General features: G+C 46.7%; 9 protein-coding genes across 9 annotated transcripts; 6 read left to right on the forward strand and 3 right to left on the reverse strand.

Annotated features, from left to right (window-relative positions):
* Window positions 1-338: 338 nt before the first annotated feature.
* Window positions 339-4,796, reverse strand: I302_107302 (uncharacterized protein; the record flags this gene model as incomplete). The annotated part of the gene is made up of 7 exons (XM_019193569.1): window positions 339-2,251; window positions 2,328-2,388; window positions 2,479-2,802; window positions 3,117-3,582; window positions 3,646-4,433; window positions 4,500-4,583; window positions 4,659-4,796. 7 exons carry the CDS (start codon window positions 4,794-4,796, stop codon window positions 339-341), a joined length of 3,774 nt encoding a protein of 1,257 aa, XP_019045046.1.
* Window positions 4,797-5,159: 363 nt separating this feature from the next.
* I302_107303 (uncharacterized protein) lies at window positions 5,160-5,671 on the reverse strand (the record flags this gene model as incomplete). Its single annotated transcript, XM_019193568.1, has 2 exons — window positions 5,160-5,276; window positions 5,390-5,671. The coding sequence occupies 2 exons, from the start codon at window positions 5,669-5,671 to the stop codon at window positions 5,160-5,162; spliced, it is 399 nt and encodes a 132-aa protein (XP_019045045.1).
* A 764-nt stretch (window positions 5,672-6,435) lies between these two features.
* I302_107304 (uncharacterized protein) lies at window positions 6,436-8,484 on the forward strand (the record flags this gene model as incomplete). Its single annotated transcript, XM_019193567.1, has 6 exons — window positions 6,436-6,995; window positions 7,058-7,178; window positions 7,236-7,333; window positions 7,423-8,152; window positions 8,207-8,380; window positions 8,446-8,484. The coding sequence occupies 6 exons, from the start codon at window positions 6,436-6,438 to the stop codon at window positions 8,482-8,484; spliced, it is 1,722 nt and encodes a 573-aa protein (XP_019045044.1).
* A 433-nt stretch (window positions 8,485-8,917) lies between these two features.
* I302_107305 (uncharacterized protein) lies at window positions 8,918-11,019 on the forward strand (the record flags this gene model as incomplete). Its single annotated transcript, XM_019193566.1, has 5 exons — window positions 8,918-9,706; window positions 9,771-9,865; window positions 9,933-10,689; window positions 10,758-10,916; window positions 10,972-11,019. 5 exons carry the CDS (start codon window positions 8,918-8,920, stop codon window positions 11,017-11,019), a joined length of 1,848 nt encoding a protein of 615 aa, XP_019045043.1.
* Window positions 11,020-11,750: 731 nt separating this feature from the next.
* On the reverse strand, window positions 11,751-13,076 carry I302_107306 (uncharacterized protein; the record flags this gene model as incomplete). Its single annotated transcript, XM_019193565.1, has 3 exons — window positions 11,751-12,093; window positions 12,182-12,294; window positions 12,360-13,076. The coding sequence occupies 3 exons, from the start codon at window positions 13,074-13,076 to the stop codon at window positions 11,751-11,753; spliced, it is 1,173 nt and encodes a 390-aa protein (XP_019045042.1).
* A 358-nt stretch (window positions 13,077-13,434) lies between these two features.
* On the forward strand, window positions 13,435-15,487 carry I302_107307 (uncharacterized protein; the record flags this gene model as incomplete). Its single annotated transcript, XM_019193564.1, has 5 exons — window positions 13,435-14,184; window positions 14,271-14,356; window positions 14,437-15,145; window positions 15,225-15,389; window positions 15,452-15,487. 5 exons carry the CDS (start codon window positions 13,435-13,437, stop codon window positions 15,485-15,487), a joined length of 1,746 nt encoding a protein of 581 aa, XP_019045041.1.
* Window positions 15,488-15,999: 512 nt separating this feature from the next.
* On the forward strand, window positions 16,000-17,720 carry I302_107308 (uncharacterized protein; the record flags this gene model as incomplete). The annotated part of the gene is made up of 3 exons (XM_019193563.1): window positions 16,000-16,266; window positions 16,355-16,534; window positions 17,547-17,720. 3 exons carry the CDS (start codon window positions 16,000-16,002, stop codon window positions 17,718-17,720), a joined length of 621 nt encoding a protein of 206 aa, XP_019045040.1.
* A 1,260-nt stretch (window positions 17,721-18,980) lies between these two features.
* On the forward strand, window positions 18,981-19,613 carry I302_107309 (uncharacterized protein; the record flags this gene model as incomplete). The annotated part of the gene is made up of 3 exons (XM_019193562.1): window positions 18,981-19,208; window positions 19,289-19,460; window positions 19,579-19,613. 3 exons carry the CDS (start codon window positions 18,981-18,983, stop codon window positions 19,611-19,613), a joined length of 435 nt encoding a protein of 144 aa, XP_019045039.1.
* Window positions 19,614-20,351: 738 nt separating this feature from the next.
* Window positions 20,352-20,924, forward strand: I302_107310 (uncharacterized protein; the record flags this gene model as incomplete). The annotated part of the gene is made up of 2 exons (XM_019193561.1): window positions 20,352-20,624; window positions 20,709-20,924. 2 exons carry the CDS (start codon window positions 20,352-20,354, stop codon window positions 20,922-20,924), a joined length of 489 nt encoding a protein of 162 aa, XP_019045038.1.
* Between the last annotated feature and the right edge of the window lie 76 nt (window positions 20,925-21,000).

The raw sequence follows: 21,000 nt of genomic DNA on the forward strand, positions 1-21,000 counted from the left end.
TAACTACAAGGTGCCACAACAGAGTTATTCCCGTAAATCACCGACAAGCAGCTACTGGACATGGTTTCTCGATAACTTGCATGATGATTATTCGTGCATACTGCATACATTGCAATGCATATGTAGCTGAATCAAGACACGATAGACGACACTCTGCTCGAGACGTGTCATTAAGCAAAGCAAGACAAGATGCATTTCATATTTTCGCATCAATATAAATCTATCAATTCCATCTTACTTTTACTTCTACTTCCCACAAAATCCCCAATATCCCCTTCCTCACAATCTAATCTTCTCCCCATTCAAATCTCACTGATATCTATGTTATCATTCAGCAGCTACAGCTCCTCCCTCGCAGCATGTCCCGCAGCCTGAGTATGAGCATGTCCATGCCCATGTCCATGACCATGTTCATCCCCAATAAACCTCGTCGTCCCCCTCGCCCTCTCCTCCGCCAAATCCCTATCAATCTGACTAGCATGCTTCCTAACCAAACTCTCCGCTATCTCTCTTGGATCTCTAACCTTCTTGACCTGGTCCGCTACAGCCTGCTTCGCAGCATCTACATATTCTCCTGGGGTCTCGGGGGTGGGTGTCGCTCCAAGAACGCTCGAGGCGGATCGCGTCGCTTGATGGATCGTCGACGAAGCTTCCACCTGGAGGGAGGAAAGTATACTCGATCCCGATACGAGGGCTTCGGAGCCCACAGAAGATCCCGCAGAAGCTAGAGAAGCGAGGTATGACGTAGCGGAAGCGATCACTCCGGAAGGTTCGGGTGTGGTGGAGACTACCCCCAGGACTTCTCGGATCTTATTGACCAATGAATTTGCCTGGTCGGAAATGACAGATCCGACTGACGAGACGGTCGAGGAAGCTTCGCCGTATATGCTTTCCACGTATTCTCCTGGAGTCTCAGGGGAGGGTGTGGCTCCAACCTGCCTCATTGCACTCCTAGTAGCGTCGTGCAGATTGCTCGAAAGGGAATTGACATTTTCCTCTGCAATCCCATAGACCGAGGCAGCACCTTGAGCAACGACATTACCGATAGATTCTAGGTATTCATTGGGAGTCTCGGGTGATGGAGTGGCACCCACAGCGGAGATGGCAGAACGAGTAGCATCGTGTAAGATCGAAGAAGCTCCTTCAGATAATCCGGATACAGCCTCGGACGCTACTGAGATCGCAGAAGAGGCAGATTCGGCAAGTACCTCAGTGATCGATTCGACATGTTCACCTAGATTCTCGGGAGAGGGTGTAGCGCCAACAGCTTTCATCGCTGATCTTGTGGCTTCGTGCACTGATCTACTAAGATCGTCGACATCTGGAAGAATAGCGCTGATTCCTTCCGAAGCGGCCGCAATGACTGATTCTACCGATTCACCGAAACTTTCCGGACTAGGTGTAGCACCCACAGCAGAGATGATCGATCTAGTACCTTGATGAACAGCTTCGGAAGCTTGCGAGACAGCGGAATGGACATTTTCTCCTGCTGCGTTGTAGATTGACTCGGCGTACTCTTGAGGAGATTCAGGTGATGGGGTGCCTCCAGCCACTGAGACGGCTGATCGAGTGGCATCGTGTATGACGGATCCAGCGGCGGAAGATAAGGAATCGATAGCTTCAGCAGCAGCTTGGTAGACTGATTCGACGTGTTCTTGAGGTGATTCAGGTGAAGGCGTAACGCCAACGGCTTTCATGGCCGATCTAGTAGCTTGGTGGACCGATGAGCCCGCGTCATCTAGAAATGACTGGGCACCCTCGGAAGCAGCATTGAGAACGCTTTGAGCGTGTTCTTTAGGTGTTTCTGGTGATGGTGTCGCACCGACAGCCGAAATTACCGATCGAGTACCTTCATGTACACTTGATGACGCGGCATCAAGGATTGATGAAGCAGATGACTGAACCTGGTCGACGATACCTGCCGATGTGGGTGTTCCAGCAGCTGACAACGCTGATAAAACTTGCTCCTTGCCTTTACCTAGAATACCTCCAGCACCAACACCAGCGGCCGCGGCAGCCGCTCCGGCAGCTTCTTTGATGGGCAAAATACTGACTCGAGAAGGTTCAGATTCGGCTGACATGGCTTCCCTAGCTTTGATTCGGTCCAAGGCAGTTCGCTTGAGTGTGCCGACTCGTTCCCGGAAAGATTCGTGGTAATCGTTCAATTCAGTCTTGAGCTCGTTGAAGGGTTTGACAAGCGCGGTGTTATCGTTTAGGGCAGCAGCGAATTTGGATTTGTACGAGTCGGCGACTAGTGATTTTGACAAAGTGTTTCAGCGCAGATCTCCGGTTCGTGCCGGTCGAGAACGTGAAACTGGATCACTTACGTTTCTTGACATCATTGTACTTGTCCAAATCTTTGGAAGTGATACCATCGATGTAAGTCATCTGTGACCAACAAAAAGTCAGTGTCTTCCTTCATGTAGAAGAACCCAGGCCGTCAAGAGTCGAGGACATCAAGCAAAAAGGTAAATTCACCTGTTCAGCCAATTCTTGATATTCCTTGCCCAACGCTCGATCAATCAACTCCTTCTGGGTCTCGGCCACACCCTTACTCTGATCCTGTATTTTTCCCTTTTGAACATCCAATCTCGCCTTTATCTTATCGCTGGTCCTCTTCAATCTCGAGTCAGATTGTTCACTAGACTTCAGAACCTGTTCGTTCGTCAACGATGTGGATCGGGTGTACAGTTTATCCAGACCTCCGAGGACGTAATCTATTTCTCGTTCAATTTCGGATCTCATATTTTGGGCGATGGCGGGAAGTTGAGACGAAGTGAAATCGGAATTGATTCGTTTGACCTGCAATCGGGAAACCAGAGGATAAGCATATACATCGCGAGACTATAATATGGAAAATTCCGGTTTTTGAATTATAAAGTTGGGTCAAGTATTATACTTTGAATTAGAATTGATAGATATGAAGATAAGAGATAGATAGGGAGAGATGAGGCAGTGCCCGAGGCTTTGATGAGAGGAAGATGACAGATGGTTGATTGCCAGAGAAAAATAATCTCGCGGAATGCGGATCGAACAAGTAACCGGTGTAATGACGGACGTGAGAGAAAAATAACGATGGATGTAGCGATGGACAAGGAATTGAACAACTAATTTACCTCATCTTTAACCTTCTTCAACCCCTTCTTCCCCTGCTCGTCCACTCTACTCTTGATCGCCTCTCTGACACGTTCCATCTCAGCCTTTTCCATCTTCTTCGTTTCCTTCGCCTCCCTGGAAGGTGCAGGAGCAGTCTTCTTCTCCGCAACCTTATCGGCAGCCGGCACCTTGACCTCAGCAGGTTTCCTCGCATGTTCCAAATCATTATAATAATCGTCCATCTCTCCTTTTCTTTCAGCTGCATGGGTAGACCCACCAGTGGTAGGTAAGAACTCAGCCAACATGGTCAAGAATGATTTTTCCTTGATTGATTGCGGGAAAAGCTGGTCGACAGTGGGCTTGATATACGGTTGGTGGACGTGTTTGTGGAATAAAGCGGTGTATGGTGAGATCACTTTGGAAGTTTGGGCGACATATGGTCCGACGTGGGGTTCCAAGTGTTGTTTGTACGCTTTGACGATGTACCTGTTGACCAGAGTCATCAGCTCGATCATCAGAACGGGGAGAAAGATAGTAGGATATACATACGCTCTGACGGCAGCCTCGATCTTAGCAGCCTCAATGGTGGCTCTCTGCAGCGCCTTGACAGCTCTGGGACCAAGTATCTCTCTAGTAATCCTCTCAATCTCCAATCTAGCTCTCAAGAAATGAGGTTTACTCCATGTATAGGCTTGATATCCCTTCTCTGACCCGACCGCATAACCTTTTTGAGCGTATTTGCTCAATTGACCAGTCAATGGATGGGTCGAAGCGTAGTTATACCCTTTAACAGCATTATCACTTGCCAAATTGACATACTGGTTGGCAGTCTCCAAGTGGGGTTTGGCGAACGCATGGATTCTTGAGGTGTATGGTGCAGTGAGTGCATGATATTTAGCTCGGAGGTATGGGAAATGAGGTTGGATAAAGGTGAAGTAGAATCTCCTAATTCCTCTGATAACAGGTTTCAATGGTCCATTGTATAACCCTTTGGCTACACTTTCAGCCTTGTTGTAAGTTGGTTTAGCATAGTTGACGTAGTATGGTGAGGTTGTGAATCTATCTTGAGCTTTGTCCAGTACCGGGTAGACATATGGTTGAAGGATCTCCCGATGGTACACATTGGCGGGGTAACATAGTATGGGGTGTGATTGGGTGGGACCATATCCCAGTGGAGAAAGGATGTATTTGTTGACTGGAGAGAGGGATTCTCCAGGAGGTGGGCATAGGACGGTCGAAGCGAGGGAGAAGACGATCAAGATTGGTAGGGAGGTGATGATGGAGATGATGGACCAGGGATGTCTTTTGGCGGTGGATACGGCTTTTTTGGTGGATGCCTACAATAATTTTCAAATCAGTATGAGCGGGTGTATGGTTGGGAAGAGATGCAGAGAGTTGCTTACCTTGGTCATCGCAGCAGTCTTAGCAGCTACCTTCTTTGCTTTATCTCTGGTATCGTTACCTTGGGCACTGACAGTGGGACCATCCTATCAACAGCGAATCAGCCAGAGCTTCAGCTTGTCGGGCCCCTGTCAGTGATGAAAGAAAGAGAGAGCACTCACATAGAAGCGAGGAGCAGCACCTGCAGACTGATTATTGACAGCAGGTTGACTTGATTTCCTAGCTGTGGGCGGTATGGGCACCGAAGGTGTTCTAGCAGAAGGAGCGGGTTCGGACGCTCTAGGTCTAGGCTTTGACATGGTGTCTAGTGACTAGCTGAGATCATTCGGCGGGAGAGCAACGTGGATGTTGGGGATATGAGATGTGAATGCTATGTGCTTATGTAGACAAGAATTTGTTGATGATGTTGATGGATATGACGATCTGCGAATCCAGAATGATGTTTGGTTTGAAAGATACAGTGAAAGAAGAAAACTCCACCATACACATACACAACCCCATAACGTCATCACAAGGCCCGTGGTTTCTTAAATGGGAAACTCATATAGCTTGGTATATCTTGCCCTTGCAAACGATGACTGCTTCTGTCACCATATCCAAGGCCATCAAGTCATTTCCAATAACATACAAAATACAGTACTCTCTGAATCATATGTATCCTCTCAAACACAGGTCAAACTAGCTACATCCGTATTCTTCCCCTCGGCGTGGAAAGGTACCACATCCGTTAAGTCGTATGTGGCAATTCTGTCAGATACCTCAAGAGTCTTCACCGTACACTTTGAGCCATTTAATTCAATACCCCATATCAGCTCTTATACCGAACCAAGATTGGAAGAGGACACGCACACGAGTAGTGCACAATGATGACATCGATTTCAATCGAACTCACCGTCAAATTTTGAGTCATACGTTTATCGTTCTCATCATATGTCGAAAGATAAAAGCCGATCTCTTCTCCAATATCTGGTTTTCTTGAGAACAGCATTAGAGGCTCGTACATTCCCTCTTTAGGCTCCGATATGAACTTGTTGATAAGTTGGTATTTCGTGTGTGGCCCAAAATTGACGGTCACGCTCGATACCAGTTCTTGGGGTGGTCCTTGAGCGGATACGAGATAGGACGTCAGAGGGAGAAGGGAGGTTAAGGTGATCGTTACTTTGGAGAAGCACATGGTTGGTACGGTCGCCGAATACTTATGAGTGGCGAAGAACGATGTCACACTAGCTAGAGACGAAACTGTATTGTAGGGATGAGGGCTCGGCTGGGCTAGATTTATGGACTGATTGTCGGTCGTCAACGATTTAGTTAAAAAACCTCAATGTTCTGCTAAGTATAGTGGATATGCTACATAGTGGATCCGGGTGGACAAATAACAAATGGGTTTTATACGCATTGTCAACCGGTACCAGACATGCTGCTCATCACCGCATATCTGGTTTTCCAGCTCCAGCCATATATCATCGCAGATCCTTTCATCAAGGGGATTCCAATCCATCATCAATCAGCACTGCGGATGAAAGGAACGCCTATTTGAAACAGGTTTCATCGTTCATAATACGATACCATCGGAAGAGACAGGAGCAAACATTGGGATACACCATCGAGCCTTGTACGTGGAGTTTTCAATCCAGCTTCTTCCTGCTGGTGCGGATCGATGGAGTATTGCGTCAGGACCTTATGGGTGTCCTTTCAAGTGACTGTATGAGAACAGACACATTGATGGATGCTCAACAAACCATCGTCGGGATTTGAGGTTGGGAAAAGTGATAATCGCCAGTCTGCGACACCTTACGTAACTCATAGTTGGATTTAAGCTTAACGAAGAAACGCTTAACTTGATCGATGGATGACATCCCTCATCCTCATCCTTGTCCTCCTCATGATCTTAAACTAAATAAACTCCCCTTCTACTCCTTGACGATACATTCGGACAAGATGCTCCGGCTCGACTCGTTCATCCTCGAACATATCTTCCAATCCCTCCCGTTTAATGACATCCTATCCTGCTCAGCAACATGTAAACAATTCAACCGGATCATGACCACTTCATCCCCCATTCAATTGATTTTTCATCGAGCATTACTTCACATCCCCACTCCAATCTACCCTAAAGATGCACCACTATGTTCTTCAAACAAGTCTGTAACATCTCAAGAAGATCTAGCCCGTATCATCCAGACCGAACGAAATTTGCGTGACTTGCAACCATTATACGAGACATTCAAAATTCCCACCGATCAGACTATCTTAGCTGTTGAAGAAGGATACATCGTTACTCGAGAAGCGCAGAGTACAAAGGGAGACGGAGGCCCCCAGACTGTGGTGACCATATGGTACAGAAATCCCTCGGAAAACAAAGTGGAATGGACAAGTAAAGACGTGCAAATACCTTACATTGGTCATTTGACAGGTATGGCCGTGGACATTCACGAAGGTGTTCTAGCCGTAACGAAGTGGAGAGAGATAGAAGACGAGAAGATATTGGATATATGGATGTTTCATCTTTTCAACGAGACCTCTCTGGCTAAGCCTATCAACGAGTGTCCCTTGAAAATAGACATGGGAATTATAATGGACCAGGTCCCGTTCAGCTCTCTTGTCTCCCTCATCATCGTCTCGAGATCAAACGAGGTCTGGAGGTCCACATTATAAATTGGAAAGACGAGTCAAACGGACAAGTGAGTCTGCAAAACTACCGCAAATCGAGGACAAGCTGACAATGGTCTAACTTGTAGATGATACGATTTCCCTCGCCCGAAAACCGACTGATCACTCTCTCTAATCATGGGTACATTGGGACTGAATTCATGGTAGCGTACTCCTGGATGCAAGAGTAAGTCCGCATATCAGGGTCACATTGTATCATTTGACTGTTCCGCTCACTTTAGGATGTGATCATGGTACTTACGATCCGGGGTCAAGTGGCCTGATCCTCGTATACGATCTCAACAACTTTCAATCAGTATCCTCTAGAAACGATATCACAAAACCGAATTTGATCTTACGATTCCCATATTATCTCGACGGATATGCCATGGATTCGCTCAACCCCATAATCCAACCCGCCAACATGAATGAGAGTCGAAACATAGTCGAAGTCGAATCTGTTTACATACCCGAATCAATCGCGTCCAATAGCTTCTGTCACCTAAGGACGGAAGTGTGGTTCCCAGTATCTAGCAAGTTCAAGGATGTGGATCCCTTGAATCTCAATACAGTGCTCACTGGTCAACTTCTCCGATCCCTAACCGACACCAAAGAGGTTTTCGAATATGATCTCCACGATGTGCAAGATCTCATCGAAGATTGCCAATCACCCCAATCCGAGATGTCCACGATGTTTGGTAAGGTCAGGTATATAGGGGTGTATGAGTGGTATAATCGGTGTTTCAGCTATATTGATGAAGGCTATATCATGACCGGACCAGTATGGAATGAAGGATCAAGGACTGTATCTGCTTTCGCCGAACTACACCAATCTCAACATGCCGGTTCCTCGGCAGATGGAGATACTGAGGACCAAAGTGATCCACGCTGGAGGCTATCTATAGAGATCCAAGACTTTGACTTCTCAAATGTGGTTGAAATGAGAAAAGCTTTAGGTGGTGACGGACAGAACTTGAAATGCACATTCAACGTGCAGAACAGCAAGGTATGTTGTCTTCGAACCTCCACTAAATGGACTGTTCACTGACTTTCCGCGCAGCCTCCTCGGTTGAAGGGCTTTTACCGCGATCGCAAGCAGGTTAATTTCAGGAAATACCACGGCCGATCATACACCGGTAGCAGTCGTAAAGTCCAATTCTGGCTGAAGAGTAGGCCGGACCCGACGGATCGATTCTATTTCGATGGTCAACGACTGATTTGTCGAATTCAGAGGGTAAGCTGCTGTTCCTCACGCCATAGTATAACCTCGCTAGGGATCGATGTTGACCTTGTTTCCAGACGGGAGAGATCTTCATCTGGGATTTTGGATCGGACTGAGGATATATGAACTGATTCCTGGGAGTGGATAGATAGATACATCATGCGTACATATACATATTATGAATTCGTTCGAACGTCGAATTAAGGCAGAGGACCTACAGCTACAGTATAATCGAATTTATGTGCGCAGAGCACTTCTGTGCCTACCTATTCGTCCCATAATACATAAAACTTATGCTCATGTCCGCACAAGTCCTGCTATAACCTAGATTCGCATATATCTTCGCTTTGACTATCGGACACTCGCAGCACAACCACCAAGCCAACAGGTGAAACCACCTTTACGTAACACGTGGTCGATCTAAGCTTAAAAGGTGAAACACACCATGACATGCATAAACCGCTTCACCATAACCATCTTCCCTTTGTTCCCTGTTCTTCTTTGCTAAAATACAATCAGACATCAAACATTTTCTCAAGGCTTGACAAGATGCTACGACCGGGCGAAGCCATCTTGCAGGAGATCTTCTCCCTACTCTCACCGAAAGATATCCTCTCTTGCTCAGCAACATGCAAACGATTCAACGGCATCATAACCTCATCCTCACCCCTTCAACTTATCCTCTATCGAAAATACCTACAGGTCCCACCCCCATCGCTCCATGCACAAGAGCAGACTCTCAGATCAGGTGCTTCAGCAAATCAAGAGCTTACTCGGATCATTGAGACCGAACGGAATCTCCAGAATCTTCAGCCTCGATACGACTCCTTCACTTTGCCCAGTAAACAGAAGATATTAGCTGTTGGTGAAGGGTGTATCGTCACTCAACATCTGGTCAATACCGAGAAGGTGGAGGGGAGCACGGTCTTACCCACAAACTCAAAATCCTCTCCGGATCTCACGATATGGTCCAGGTCACCTATCACCGGAGATGAGCAGCAGTTACGATGGACGCACAAAGAGCTGCAACTGCCTGTATCATTCGAGGAAGAGGGCATCGCCGTAGACGTCCGAGAAGGTTTCATAGCGGTTATCGAAACTAGGAACAAGAGGAAACGGTGGAATGGGAATGAAATCAAGATATGGTTATTCCTTCTGTTCAACGAGGACGTTCTAGCGGAACATGTTTACGAAAAGCCATTGGAGGTCGAGCTGGGATCACCGAATATCTATTCTCCCGCTGAGATCACGTTTATACCGGGTGGTCGTCTTGAGATTAGATGGGATTTCCCAAATTCTGTTCAGATCCTCGACCCCAAGTGCAGGGGCGATATCAAAGTGAGTGAATCCCCGCTTTCTTCACAATCGCGTTGAAAGCTGACTGGACTTATGGATATTACAGACACTACGCTTTCCTTTTGATGAGACGTTTGATGCTCCTCGGGACCTCGTATATGTAGGAGAGGAGTTGATGATTACGCATGTTACCATACCGGGGTGGGTAGCTCAAAGTTCGATTCATTCCCACACTCTGAGTTCTACTGATTTCCCTTGCTCGAGGCAGCTTCTTCGAGCCGGCAACATCAGGTTATATCCTTATATACGATCTAACCAACATCCCATCGATGATCCCGCACAACTCAGTCACTCAGCCCGATCTGGTCTTGTGCCTTCCCCACTTCCCTACCAACATCTCCCACTTTGCCCAACTCTCATCAGAGACTCCTTCATATGGGGAGCACTCGGAGTACTGCATTGATCATGATCTCACTCATATATCGTCGTCTCTCTCGCTTGACGGTCTTGTGCACGTCGGTACACCTGTCCGACCTTCTCATGACTCAACAGACTCTCCAAGCTACACCATGGCTCTCACCTTGAGTCGCTGTGACATCCGACGACTGATGAACTTATCAAGCGCAACTTCCAATGACCCTCCAGATACCGAGCTTGACCGTTCGGATCCGCTTTCTGATATGTTTGGACTGTTCGGTCAATTCACTTACTTCAAATGGGACGAATGGCAGGACAAATGTTTCATTGACCTGAAGAAGCGCGGGAATATCCTGTTGAATGTGAAGCAGAGTAGGAAAAGCTGGGCGTGGGGTCCTCGCGAGCTCTCGATGTTGATTGAATGTCATGAAGCCCTACCGCAAGATCATCTCTCACCATCTAGTGACTCAAAGGAATCTCAATGGGGGTTGTCCTTTGAGTATAATCGCATCGACCTTGAGACTGCGCACTCAAATCATCTTGGAAAGGCGTTGGGAGGGCTGGGTGACATTCTCCCTTGTACAGTTGATGCTAGGCCGGATGGACAAGTGAGTGACTTATTCATATCTTTTGATCAACACTGTCGCTGACCACAGTTGAGACGAACGCAATCAAGCCGTCCGACTACAGACGGGAAACAGTGAGGATGACAAAGGGTGACCACAGGTCATACAGCCTCGGGAGTATGAAGGGGTGGATCCCGCTTGATGACGATAAGAGGGATCCAGATCATATTTGCTTTGATGGGCGCATGGTCGCCTATCAGAACAGCGTGGTAAGTACTTCGCCGTGTTGATGGAAGAGCGAGCTGATTCGGTTATCAACATCAGACCGATGAAGTCAATGTCTGGGATTTCGGAGCAGGCGACGCCAATTAGAGTCAAGTCAAGTACTGTACATACTTATGCATGGTTTCGTCTGATTATATACATTGAATGCAAATATTCACATTATCTTCGATCACCAATCCCGAAATCGAGTATATTGATCTGACCATCCTGCAAGCGGGTAAGCGGGATACTGATGTGCTTCGGATGGTGGAAAACCACGCACTCCTCTGACTATATGTATCTTGGAGCCACGATACCATATGCCACTGATCAATGCCTTACCTTTTAAATGGAAATTGCCCCTGTACTGAGTCAACTTGCATCCTCTGTACTGATCGAGATACTGTAGTCGACTCGTCTGAAGTCGCTTGGCAAAGTACGTTGGTCCTGTTACAACCCATCTAGTCAGTCATAAGGTACAATGCCAATCTTGTCACACCATCGATGTCACTAACCATATCACTATGCCATTCCCATGCATCGAACAGAGCCTTGTTACCCAACCCTCCGAGCCTTTTAAAACCCTCATCATCCCCACGACCTTCTGAGCCTATCAAACGAGGATTCGTATCGGTTATCGCGAGATGCAGCGGATCATGGTCCTGTCTTCCGTCCTCCTCGACCGAACCATGATAACTAACAAACCTAGTCCCCCACTCGCTGTACTCCCCCTGATGTCGGCCATGCATCATCCAATTCGGACAAATACAAATCAACTCCCTCCTTAGCCAACGATTCAGCTCTATGATGGGTATATCCAGTTCGCCCAGTATATCACGTTAAACACATGTTTTGGCCTTTCTGGACTTTTGTAGACTTTCAGCTACTAGGGATTTCAGGAGGTCGATGGGTAGGATGATGGATATGTCACTTCGGGTAGCATTGAGGGGAAGTACTTGGAATCGAAGGAAGGTGCATTGCGTACCGTCTGGACCTGACATGATGACATCGACATCTCTGCTTCGGGTATTCGATGGGTCTGAAGAGGCTCCTGGGTAGTTGTAGAAATCGCTCGTAGTTGCTGGAAGGGTGATGGCAGCCATAGGAGAGATTTGTGAGGTGACATCGGTCCCGGTTGGAGCTGAAAACGGATCCAGACGATAGTAGTATAGCATGTGTGGGCTGGGACATCGAATCGGTGTGGATCACTCCCATGGCTATACAATTAGGGAAGGATGATGAAAATACGATGTAAAAGAAGCTAACTCACCGTCCGTCTTCCTCAGTGTCCAAATGAACGTATGCCACAAGGATCACGAAGTCATCATGATCGATGAACCGTATGGTCTTGTTCATGCAGTGCATCCAGGGGAAGTCGACTTCCTATCAATCAACATGGCCTTAGGTTCTGCAGTTTGTGATGGGATTCTTTCCATACAAAGACTCACACATATGACTCGCTGAGCAACGAGATCAACCACCTTCATCACTCCTTTGATCTGCAGGACCACCCTCCTGCCAGGTACGACCCAAAATGATAATCTTGAAAAGTCTTCAGCATCCCCAAAAGGAATGGCAAATTCCGGGTTCCTCTGAGGGGAATCATTGTGAGATAAATCAATAACGGTAATGATGAGGTTGCCGGGACTGGTACCGGGTCGTAAGATGACTATAATCTGCTGCTTGATATCTTCTTTTACTCTGTACTGAATCGGTCGAACAGGCATTAAAATCTTTTTGGATCGCAGTTCCCCATCTTGATCCATCCACCACAACGTCCTAAGGACCAGGTCCTGCTCCTCCAGGAAGTCCCATCGTGAGATATTGCCACCGTGAGCGGTTAGATAGTAGTCCCCATTAACTCCTACCACGTCCTTTCCCTCTGGCAGTCTAATGTTGGTGATTCGTGGACGTACATTTTTGATATTATCTTCTGTGGCGAGAAGTTGTAAAAGTTCATCACGAGCATTCTGATGGACGTTGTCCTGTTCAGGGGAATCGCCGAATGGGTGACTGTACAAATGACTATATAGCTTGAGCTGGATGACGGACGAAGAAGTGATGATATCGTTTAAGTTTTTGCAGGTCGCTGAAAGGCGCAGGATGTCATTTGGTGAGAGGAGGGACACGATGTGAAGGATGAGATGGGTTTCCAGAGTGTCCATGCTGCTGGTAGAGCGAGTGCGTAGGAAGTTATGAACGAAGACAAGTGTCGCCGTCCAATTATAGAGGACATATATGTAACCTAGAGCACATCCAGGCAAAAGCGGAGTACACTGCTTGCAGGGCTCGGATCGATGCATCGCATGGAGAGTGTTTCCGAAGACGCGGAGTCTCCGTGTTTCATGTTACGGGGGCACGGATCGCTTATCAACGGGATCAACTGAATGAAAGGTAGAGAGTAGTGATTGATGAGGAAGGAAAGGTTATGCATGATATGTTCGGTCTCTTCTCATTCCTTATGTTCCTTGTTTAACAATAAACAACCACATGGTAAGTATTGTCATCAGCAACAACATCGAAATGGACAATCTGGACGAACACATCATCGAGGGTATCCTCCTCAACCTGACCCCGGTCGATATTGTCACCTGCGCATCACTCAGTCATCGCTTCAACCGCATCATCACCGCTTCGGCGTCCATTCAACTCGAGCTATATAAACACATCTATGACCCTGCCGAATCATACATCACCGACAGTACCAGCTATGTACCCATCAAGCAGCGACTTCTCAACCTCATCAAACGGGAGAGGAACTTTCAGGACAGCGGTCCCAAGATCAAGAATTATAAGCTAGAAAGTGGACAAGTTTTTGTGGCTGCTAAAGGGAAACACATCGTTACTCGATCCAGAGTAGCACCAGAAACCTCATCGCAACAAACACACAGAGAACAATCTTACCCCACTTACAACATTTGGACATACCAAGACGAGGATGATATGTGGGAAAAACAACAACTTCGAGTACCATTTGCTCCTGATCTCCGTCAAGACTTGGTCGACCTCGATAAAGGTGTGATCATCATACAGCAGTATCATCGAAGTCCCCTTCGCATAATTCTTCATGTATTTCACCCTCTCACCGGCACCTTAACCCCTGACTCATGTTCCGGCGCGATCGAAATTTCACTGGATGAATTCGCCCATCCGCATCCTTCGACTCGACGTTCGGAGAAACCCTCCATCAAACTTGGACCAAGGAACTTAGTGCAAGTGTCTTATCGAAAGAAAATACGATTTTATGACTATATAAAGGGTCTGCTGACCTATGTGAGTCTGTTATCATTTCTCTTCGCTATCCAGTACCGCTTTCAGCTGACCATTTCACTTGGAACTCTCTACTCTCTGCGGAACAGACTCTGGAATCGGTCGATTCACTGCGCGAATGCATCTCAATAGGACCAAATTTTGTCGGCATAGCTCTACCCTCAATCTACAGAAAGTGAGTGCAGCCATTGTTCATTAGCTGTGGCCATCTATAATATCGCATGGATAAGTTAACCATCCAGTGTTCCATAATAGTGTACCGTTCCGACACCTCCTGGTGTACTCGATCGATCTTCTCCCCTCAACTGAGGCTCATACTCTCACCCAGCCCATATTCGCTTTACGTTTTCCATCAAGGGGATCTCGACTGCCCCATGACGTTCAAGAGGAGGTCTCACAGGAGTACGCTCTAGCTCTACCTTATGACGACATGTATATGAGGGGTACCATCAATCGATTCGACTCAATCAGTATATGTTGCTCACTTGGCGACTATCCTCACGCAGATGACGGTTCAGCTCATACAACACCACCGCCCAATCCTTTCGGCGCAGATGCCGACTCCACCATCTATCTACCTGTTCGAAACATCGAAGATGTCTTCCTCGACCTGAAAATGGGTGGTAAAAGGTATAAATTCGATGTGCAAGATGATCCCGAGTTCATCCAAGATTTTCCTGGCTTACCGACGATTGATTGGAATATATGGAAAAGACACACAGTTGTAACCTGCACAGCACCCGATACAGGTGACGACGACAATAAAGGATCGAAAATCATCAACTGCGACCAGATGTACATCTCTGAACCAGGACAAGGAATGGATCAGCTTGGACCAGTCCAACTAACCACATATGAACTCGACTTGAGACCCGCCAAATTCCACACCGAGCTTGGTTTCGCTATTGGAGAGTCCCGTCATTGCTTGGATAATAATGCTAGAGAATCGGGTGAGCGTGATGTTGTGAGTAGGGTGAACTACCTTTCATAGGCGTTCGAGTGAACTGTATAGGAAGATTGCCCATGACTAATTTACTGCGCAGTCTATCAAGACCACCTCATCTGTTCTCGAGAAGGTTGACGTGATGCGAGTAGAGGCTTCTGATGATACCTTAGGATTTACAAGGAAGGTATATACAGTAAAGACGAAGGGAGATATGGCTGGTAGAGTCTTCTTCGATGGGAATAAGTTGTTCATGACGTATAGAGTGAGTCGAGTCATTTTGAAGACATACAGAACATTTGCTTAAGGAAAAGATGACGAATCTAGAACTCTGTTGTGGACGTCTTCGACTTTACTGCGTGAAGAAGAGTGACAGCACCGCGGTAGACAGGGAAGGGGGATTCATTTCACTTACTTCTGGGTTGGCGGAATCACATCATGTCAAGGTATATAGTAGACAATCTTCACGTTTCAATCTGTGAATGCATCGCAAGTATATGTCTGACGGCTTTATTTTCAGTCGATGGTTCTGAGACAGCCCTCGACGCCATATTTTCGGTATTTGGTACCTTTATGATTGGTAATCGACCAACACATCATACCTTTGTTCATTCGTTAATTGCCTGGCTCCTGCACTGATGAGGTCCTTTCGATTAAAGGCCACCCTTCAATCTCCCCTTGGAGGCTGGATCATGACATAGGAATGCTCTGTACATCTGAAGATAGAGCGAGAACCAGACGAGGGAAATGAAGTGGACTGTATGTACTCTCATCGTATCACACGAAATGCAGGTAGAAGTTCGGTCTTACACTTACAAGACACCAACATCGTCAAGGGCGAATATTCCAAATCAGATTTTAATAAACTTTCCACCATGTGGGCAAAGAACTTCATGTCCATCCTGGCACTCCTCGGTTCCACCTTCACATCGATCTCAGCGGCCGAGGGTAAATACCCATTACAAGTCCTCCTAACCTTCAATGAAGACACAGCGATGAACGACGACCCTTCAGCATATGACGCTACTTGGTCCCACCGAATCGATTTTACGGAACAAGAGATCGCCGATAAGGTGGAAAAGGATTTCCGATTTGTCATCTACAAGAGCGAGGATCACGTTACGATGAAAGCTGATACTGCTGTGAGTGGGCGTGCCTGGTTCACTAATCCTGACGTATGCCGTTGGATGACACTGACCATCTTTTTCTTTGATGGGACTGTTCGTTCAGTGTGAAGTGATTGCCAAAGCACCCACCGAAACGGTGGTGGAATGGGTATTCAATGATACTTCGCCGTTCTTATCCCGACCTGGTGTGGACACTATATACTCCGATTTCGCTCGAATTCATTGTCCTCACAAAGAGAAGTGGGCGGTTTGGCAAGGTGACGAGCTGGCTGAGATTGATACTGTGAGTGTGAGAGGGGATCAGTCCTTCGTTCGCGATAGCACATCATTGAAAAGCTTTTGTGAACGTAGGATCGTCTCGTGTAGCTGCTATCTAATCGGTTTGAGTCGTAATCTGCTCAGAGGAATAATCGTGTTGACCTACCCTCTTATACCTGCTCGGTCAGATGGACTTAACACAAACACATATCATTTGACTATGGCATGTACAGTATATGATCCAATTGAACTTTTGTACTTGCATTGTTGAACACAGAATGAGCCATGCAATGGTAATGACATGAACTGAAAATCAGTCCAACCTGTAGTTGAGGAATCTGAGTTACTGTTGTTGTTTCGCCCATTGCGTCAGCCCTGTTTTCCACCGATGACTGGCGAGGACAAGTTACCGTAGGGTACAATATCAGAATCTCCTCATTGAGCTGATATCTGTTTCACGAGCCAAACTCTTCATCGTAGTCAGATATTGCACAGATCATTGTCGACATATCTTACACATCTTTTGTGTACGCCAATAGTATAAATCGTAAGCTGGTGGGAAATTCGGCGGATCGAACGTGGTTCCCCTTTAATAGATAATTACTTTGCATAGTTGCTGATGTGCGACAGTGACAGCAACGAGAGACCATTTGAGAGGCCCCCTGTCTCTGACATGCGGGGACTGCTGTTCAGCGCCATGTACTTATTCGAGACGGTGCCAATCAGGGAGTACTGAATTAAAACCCCCTGTGATACCATCCTTTCATGAAATGTGCTATATCGTTCTCCTTTTACACTCCCCCTGATCGCCGCTCAAAGGAAGAATGACGATTGTAGACCGCTACATACGAGAACATACGCTGCTGCGCTCGTGGAGAGATTCTCCAATGACATATGGCTCCCCAAGGCAGCACAAAAACGGTATATATATGGAGAAAGCCAAGCAGGCAGTCGTATCTGACTTTCAAGTCCAAAATCATCCACTACAATTCAGTACATAGTCCAGGTGGGGCAAATGTTCTTCTTTTTTGCACCAGTCTTCGTATCTCGCTGTTCCTTCTGCGGCGCGAGAGGAATGTCCAGCGCTGCAGGTTGGTCTGACCTTTGTTGGAGATACCGCGATGGCATCCTATCCTTCCAATATCAACACCCTGCTGGAGCGTGATATAGTATTCTCCCCCGAAGAGGTAACAGAGCATGAGCCAAAATAATTTCATTTTGTGATATATGAAGGAGTCAATCACGATCAAGTCAAACACAACACCTCTGTGAGTTGTAATGCAAATACTGTAATTGTTTTCTCACGTTCTCTCCGCCTCTATTCGCCATACCGATTGCAGCCGATGCCTTCTACTTTTCATCTAGTGTCGGATCATCCCAAAGACGGCATCCACAAGTATGATAGAATGGTATTTCAAAGATATCCCTCCATACATCTATGGACCGGATCCCGACACCGTTTATTCCGATTATGCAAGGCTATGTTGCCCACAAGACTCGGGCTCCGATGGGCAGCTCCCGGAAATGGATACGGTAGGTTTACTTTTGTAATGAAGATCACGAGCTGCAATGAAAGGATGCTGAGGAGTTCATTGCCGGTCAGGATAAATCGCCCAAACCCGTGATTACGACGGTTCTGGATTAGACGTGTCTGTGTTTCTTCTCTCGATAATTCCAGCCAACAAAGGTAACGTCCTTGCCGTAATGTACGTCGAGCGCAGGTCATGGTGTAAGGTATCTAGCATACCTGCAAGCCGTGGCATCTGCATAGAGACTATTCGTTTCAGTCTGTATAGTCCCACAGTCCACCTTGCCACGATTCTCCATTTTCAGATCTAGTACGTATGTAACGGTTCCCATAGAAGCTGCCTGTGTAAGCAAAACACATCGCGATACTGCAGATGGGACTCATTGCGGCTCCCATCGTGACAAAGTGAATGAAAAGTGTGATTTATGAGATCTTTCCATCTCGATAACACCTCCGCCTTGGTGAGCAGGGCTCGTACAGCACCCGGACAGTCGATACTGATCTGCGGGCCTTGACCACATCAATGTAGCTTGGCACGGGTTGATCGACGCCTGATCTCCTTTTCGTCCACATCTGGCGCATGTTTCGGAAATGTACCATTGTCACAGTGGGCCTCAAGCACAGAACGACGGTGGGTGCTCCTTTGCATGCAGGTTTGATCCGGAGGGAACTCCCCTGAGGGAGACATTCAAAAGAAGGTCGGATCAATGGAGACCGTCGACACCCAGACATTGAGTTTCTGTTATCTCTCAGTATAAAACCCGCAAATTTATGCCAGGAAGAATCACACATTTCTTCATTCTGAATATTGTCAATACCAATTCTAACTGTGATATCTCAGACATTTTTTTTTGAACTCCTATTAAAGCACTATATAAATTTGATCAAAACAGTAAGTATGTACTTTACCAACCTTTTGCTCCTTGTACCATTCCTCGGCACCATGTCGAGCATGGTGTTAGCAGAGGAGGAGAAACCCGCTCTGGCTGTCGAAGTCAACATCTATACCGACACCTCATTAAAGGGAAAAGGTCCTGCTACAGAAGACGGACAACATTTCCCGGAGTGGTTCAACTTCACCAAGGCTGAAGTGGACAGCAAGACGCCAAAGGATTTCACCTTTGTCATTTGGAAAGGGAAAAACCATAATGAGACCGCGTCCGAAACCAAGGTGAGTACTATACTTGACTGAACTTTTACGTTAAGGTGATAAGATACACGCCCACGATCCACTTTGAACCTTGGTCGCAGTGTACGGTCACTCCTAAGAAGGCCAAAGACAAGGACGACGATTACCCGGTCGTATGGAATTTCAGCAAAAATTCGCCACACCTGTCGGGCGATAACAACTCGTACGGCAAGTCAGACTACGCGAGAATGGAATGTCCCCAAGATAACAATTTCCTGGCGTTCTTCGATCCAAGTAAGCTTACGTCGATCGATAGCGTGAGTGCAGTCTTCTTTTCCATACGTTTCCCGTCTGCATATTTTTGGAAGGATATGAAGAGTAAAGTGCTGACTCGACAGCCTTTTGTGACTAGGACAACCGCACAGGATAAGGGAAATGCAAGGCTAAGCTATGTGTCGTATACCTCGGTAGAAGACAGATTTGTGGGTCCTGTGAGGGGGAAGCAATTGTCAGCTTATACAATAGCGTTATGAAGATATGAATGAGATATGCTTTGCATCAAAAAACTCTTTGGTACCGCTCGTACAATGAGTACTGCATATCCCACTTAATGTTCTACAGGCCCCCGCCATATGTCGTAGAGCTCAAGGCGTTCCATCCGTGGCTCGTCCGGGAAAATCCCGCAAACGCATCGGTGACATCATAGATCTTCGAAAGTGATTGCTGTTGACAATCTCGCAAGAGTGCCATACAATAAACCCTGTGATCGTTATTGGCGTTACTTGCTGCTTAAAGCTGTGATCGCCTTTCCGGAATGGCTGTTTCAGCCCTATCGAAAAAGGTAATGTCACACAATCTTGGCCGGGGAGACTGGGCTTCCCTTTCAAATCAGCTTGTTGATCAATGTCTCTTTCCTTTGATAAAACTCTATTAGGAGATCTCTCCTTGATGTAATCCTATGCAGGATGTTCAGTCAAGAGGTAATGGATGTAGGACCCAGCCAGTCAGCCATTATATATACCGGTCACCCAACGCGAAAACAAGGGGAAATCCTCTCTATCCACTTTCTCAGAAACAGACAAAATCACTCAGACGATCTTGTGTGATTCAGGGAATATCTTGATTTTACTTATATCAAATCATTTATAACAATCGGACGAGAGGAGCAGTACATACTGTCTTATCATGTACCTTATCAACCTCCTATCAGTTCTACCCTTCCTAGGCATGACGTCTACAGTGGTATCAGCAGAAGATCAACCAGTACTAAAGATCCAGTTGACATTCTTTGGTCAAGCCGCGAAGGACGGTGATCCTTGTCCTGACAAGGAGAATCTTGCTTCTCAAGGGTACGAGATCACTTTCACCAAGGCGGAAGTCGATGACAAGTCTGAGAAGACGTTCGATCTCGTCATATATGAAGGGGATAACTACGACGAACAAAAATTGAAAACTTCGGTGAGTAAACTGATCAGACAGACTTTGGTCCCAAAGGATGTTTTGGACGGCATCACGCTGATGAAACACCATATATAATTTTAGTGCAAGATTATTCCTAAGAAACCGAAAAGTGATGATCAAGCGGTCGAATGGGAATTCCAAGAGACGTCTCCTCATGTGACGGGAAATGCCGTAAATTTTAGTGATGGTTACTCGGAGTTCGCGAGACTCCACTGTCCCCAGACCTCCGAGTGGGCCGTCTTTCAGGATGACCAGCTCACCGAAATCGACACGGTAGGTTATGAACACGGCCTCTGATAGCTCTGTCAAGTATGGCTGATATTGTTAAACAGGATAATCGACTTTGAGAGCACGCTTAGGGCATCAGCCATTG

Source organism: Kwoniella bestiolae, chromosome 6 (assembly GCF_000512585.2).
Source record: "Kwoniella bestiolae CBS 10118 chromosome 6, complete sequence".
Classification (NCBI taxonomy): domain Eukaryota; kingdom Fungi; phylum Basidiomycota; class Tremellomycetes; order Tremellales; family Cryptococcaceae; genus Kwoniella; species Kwoniella bestiolae.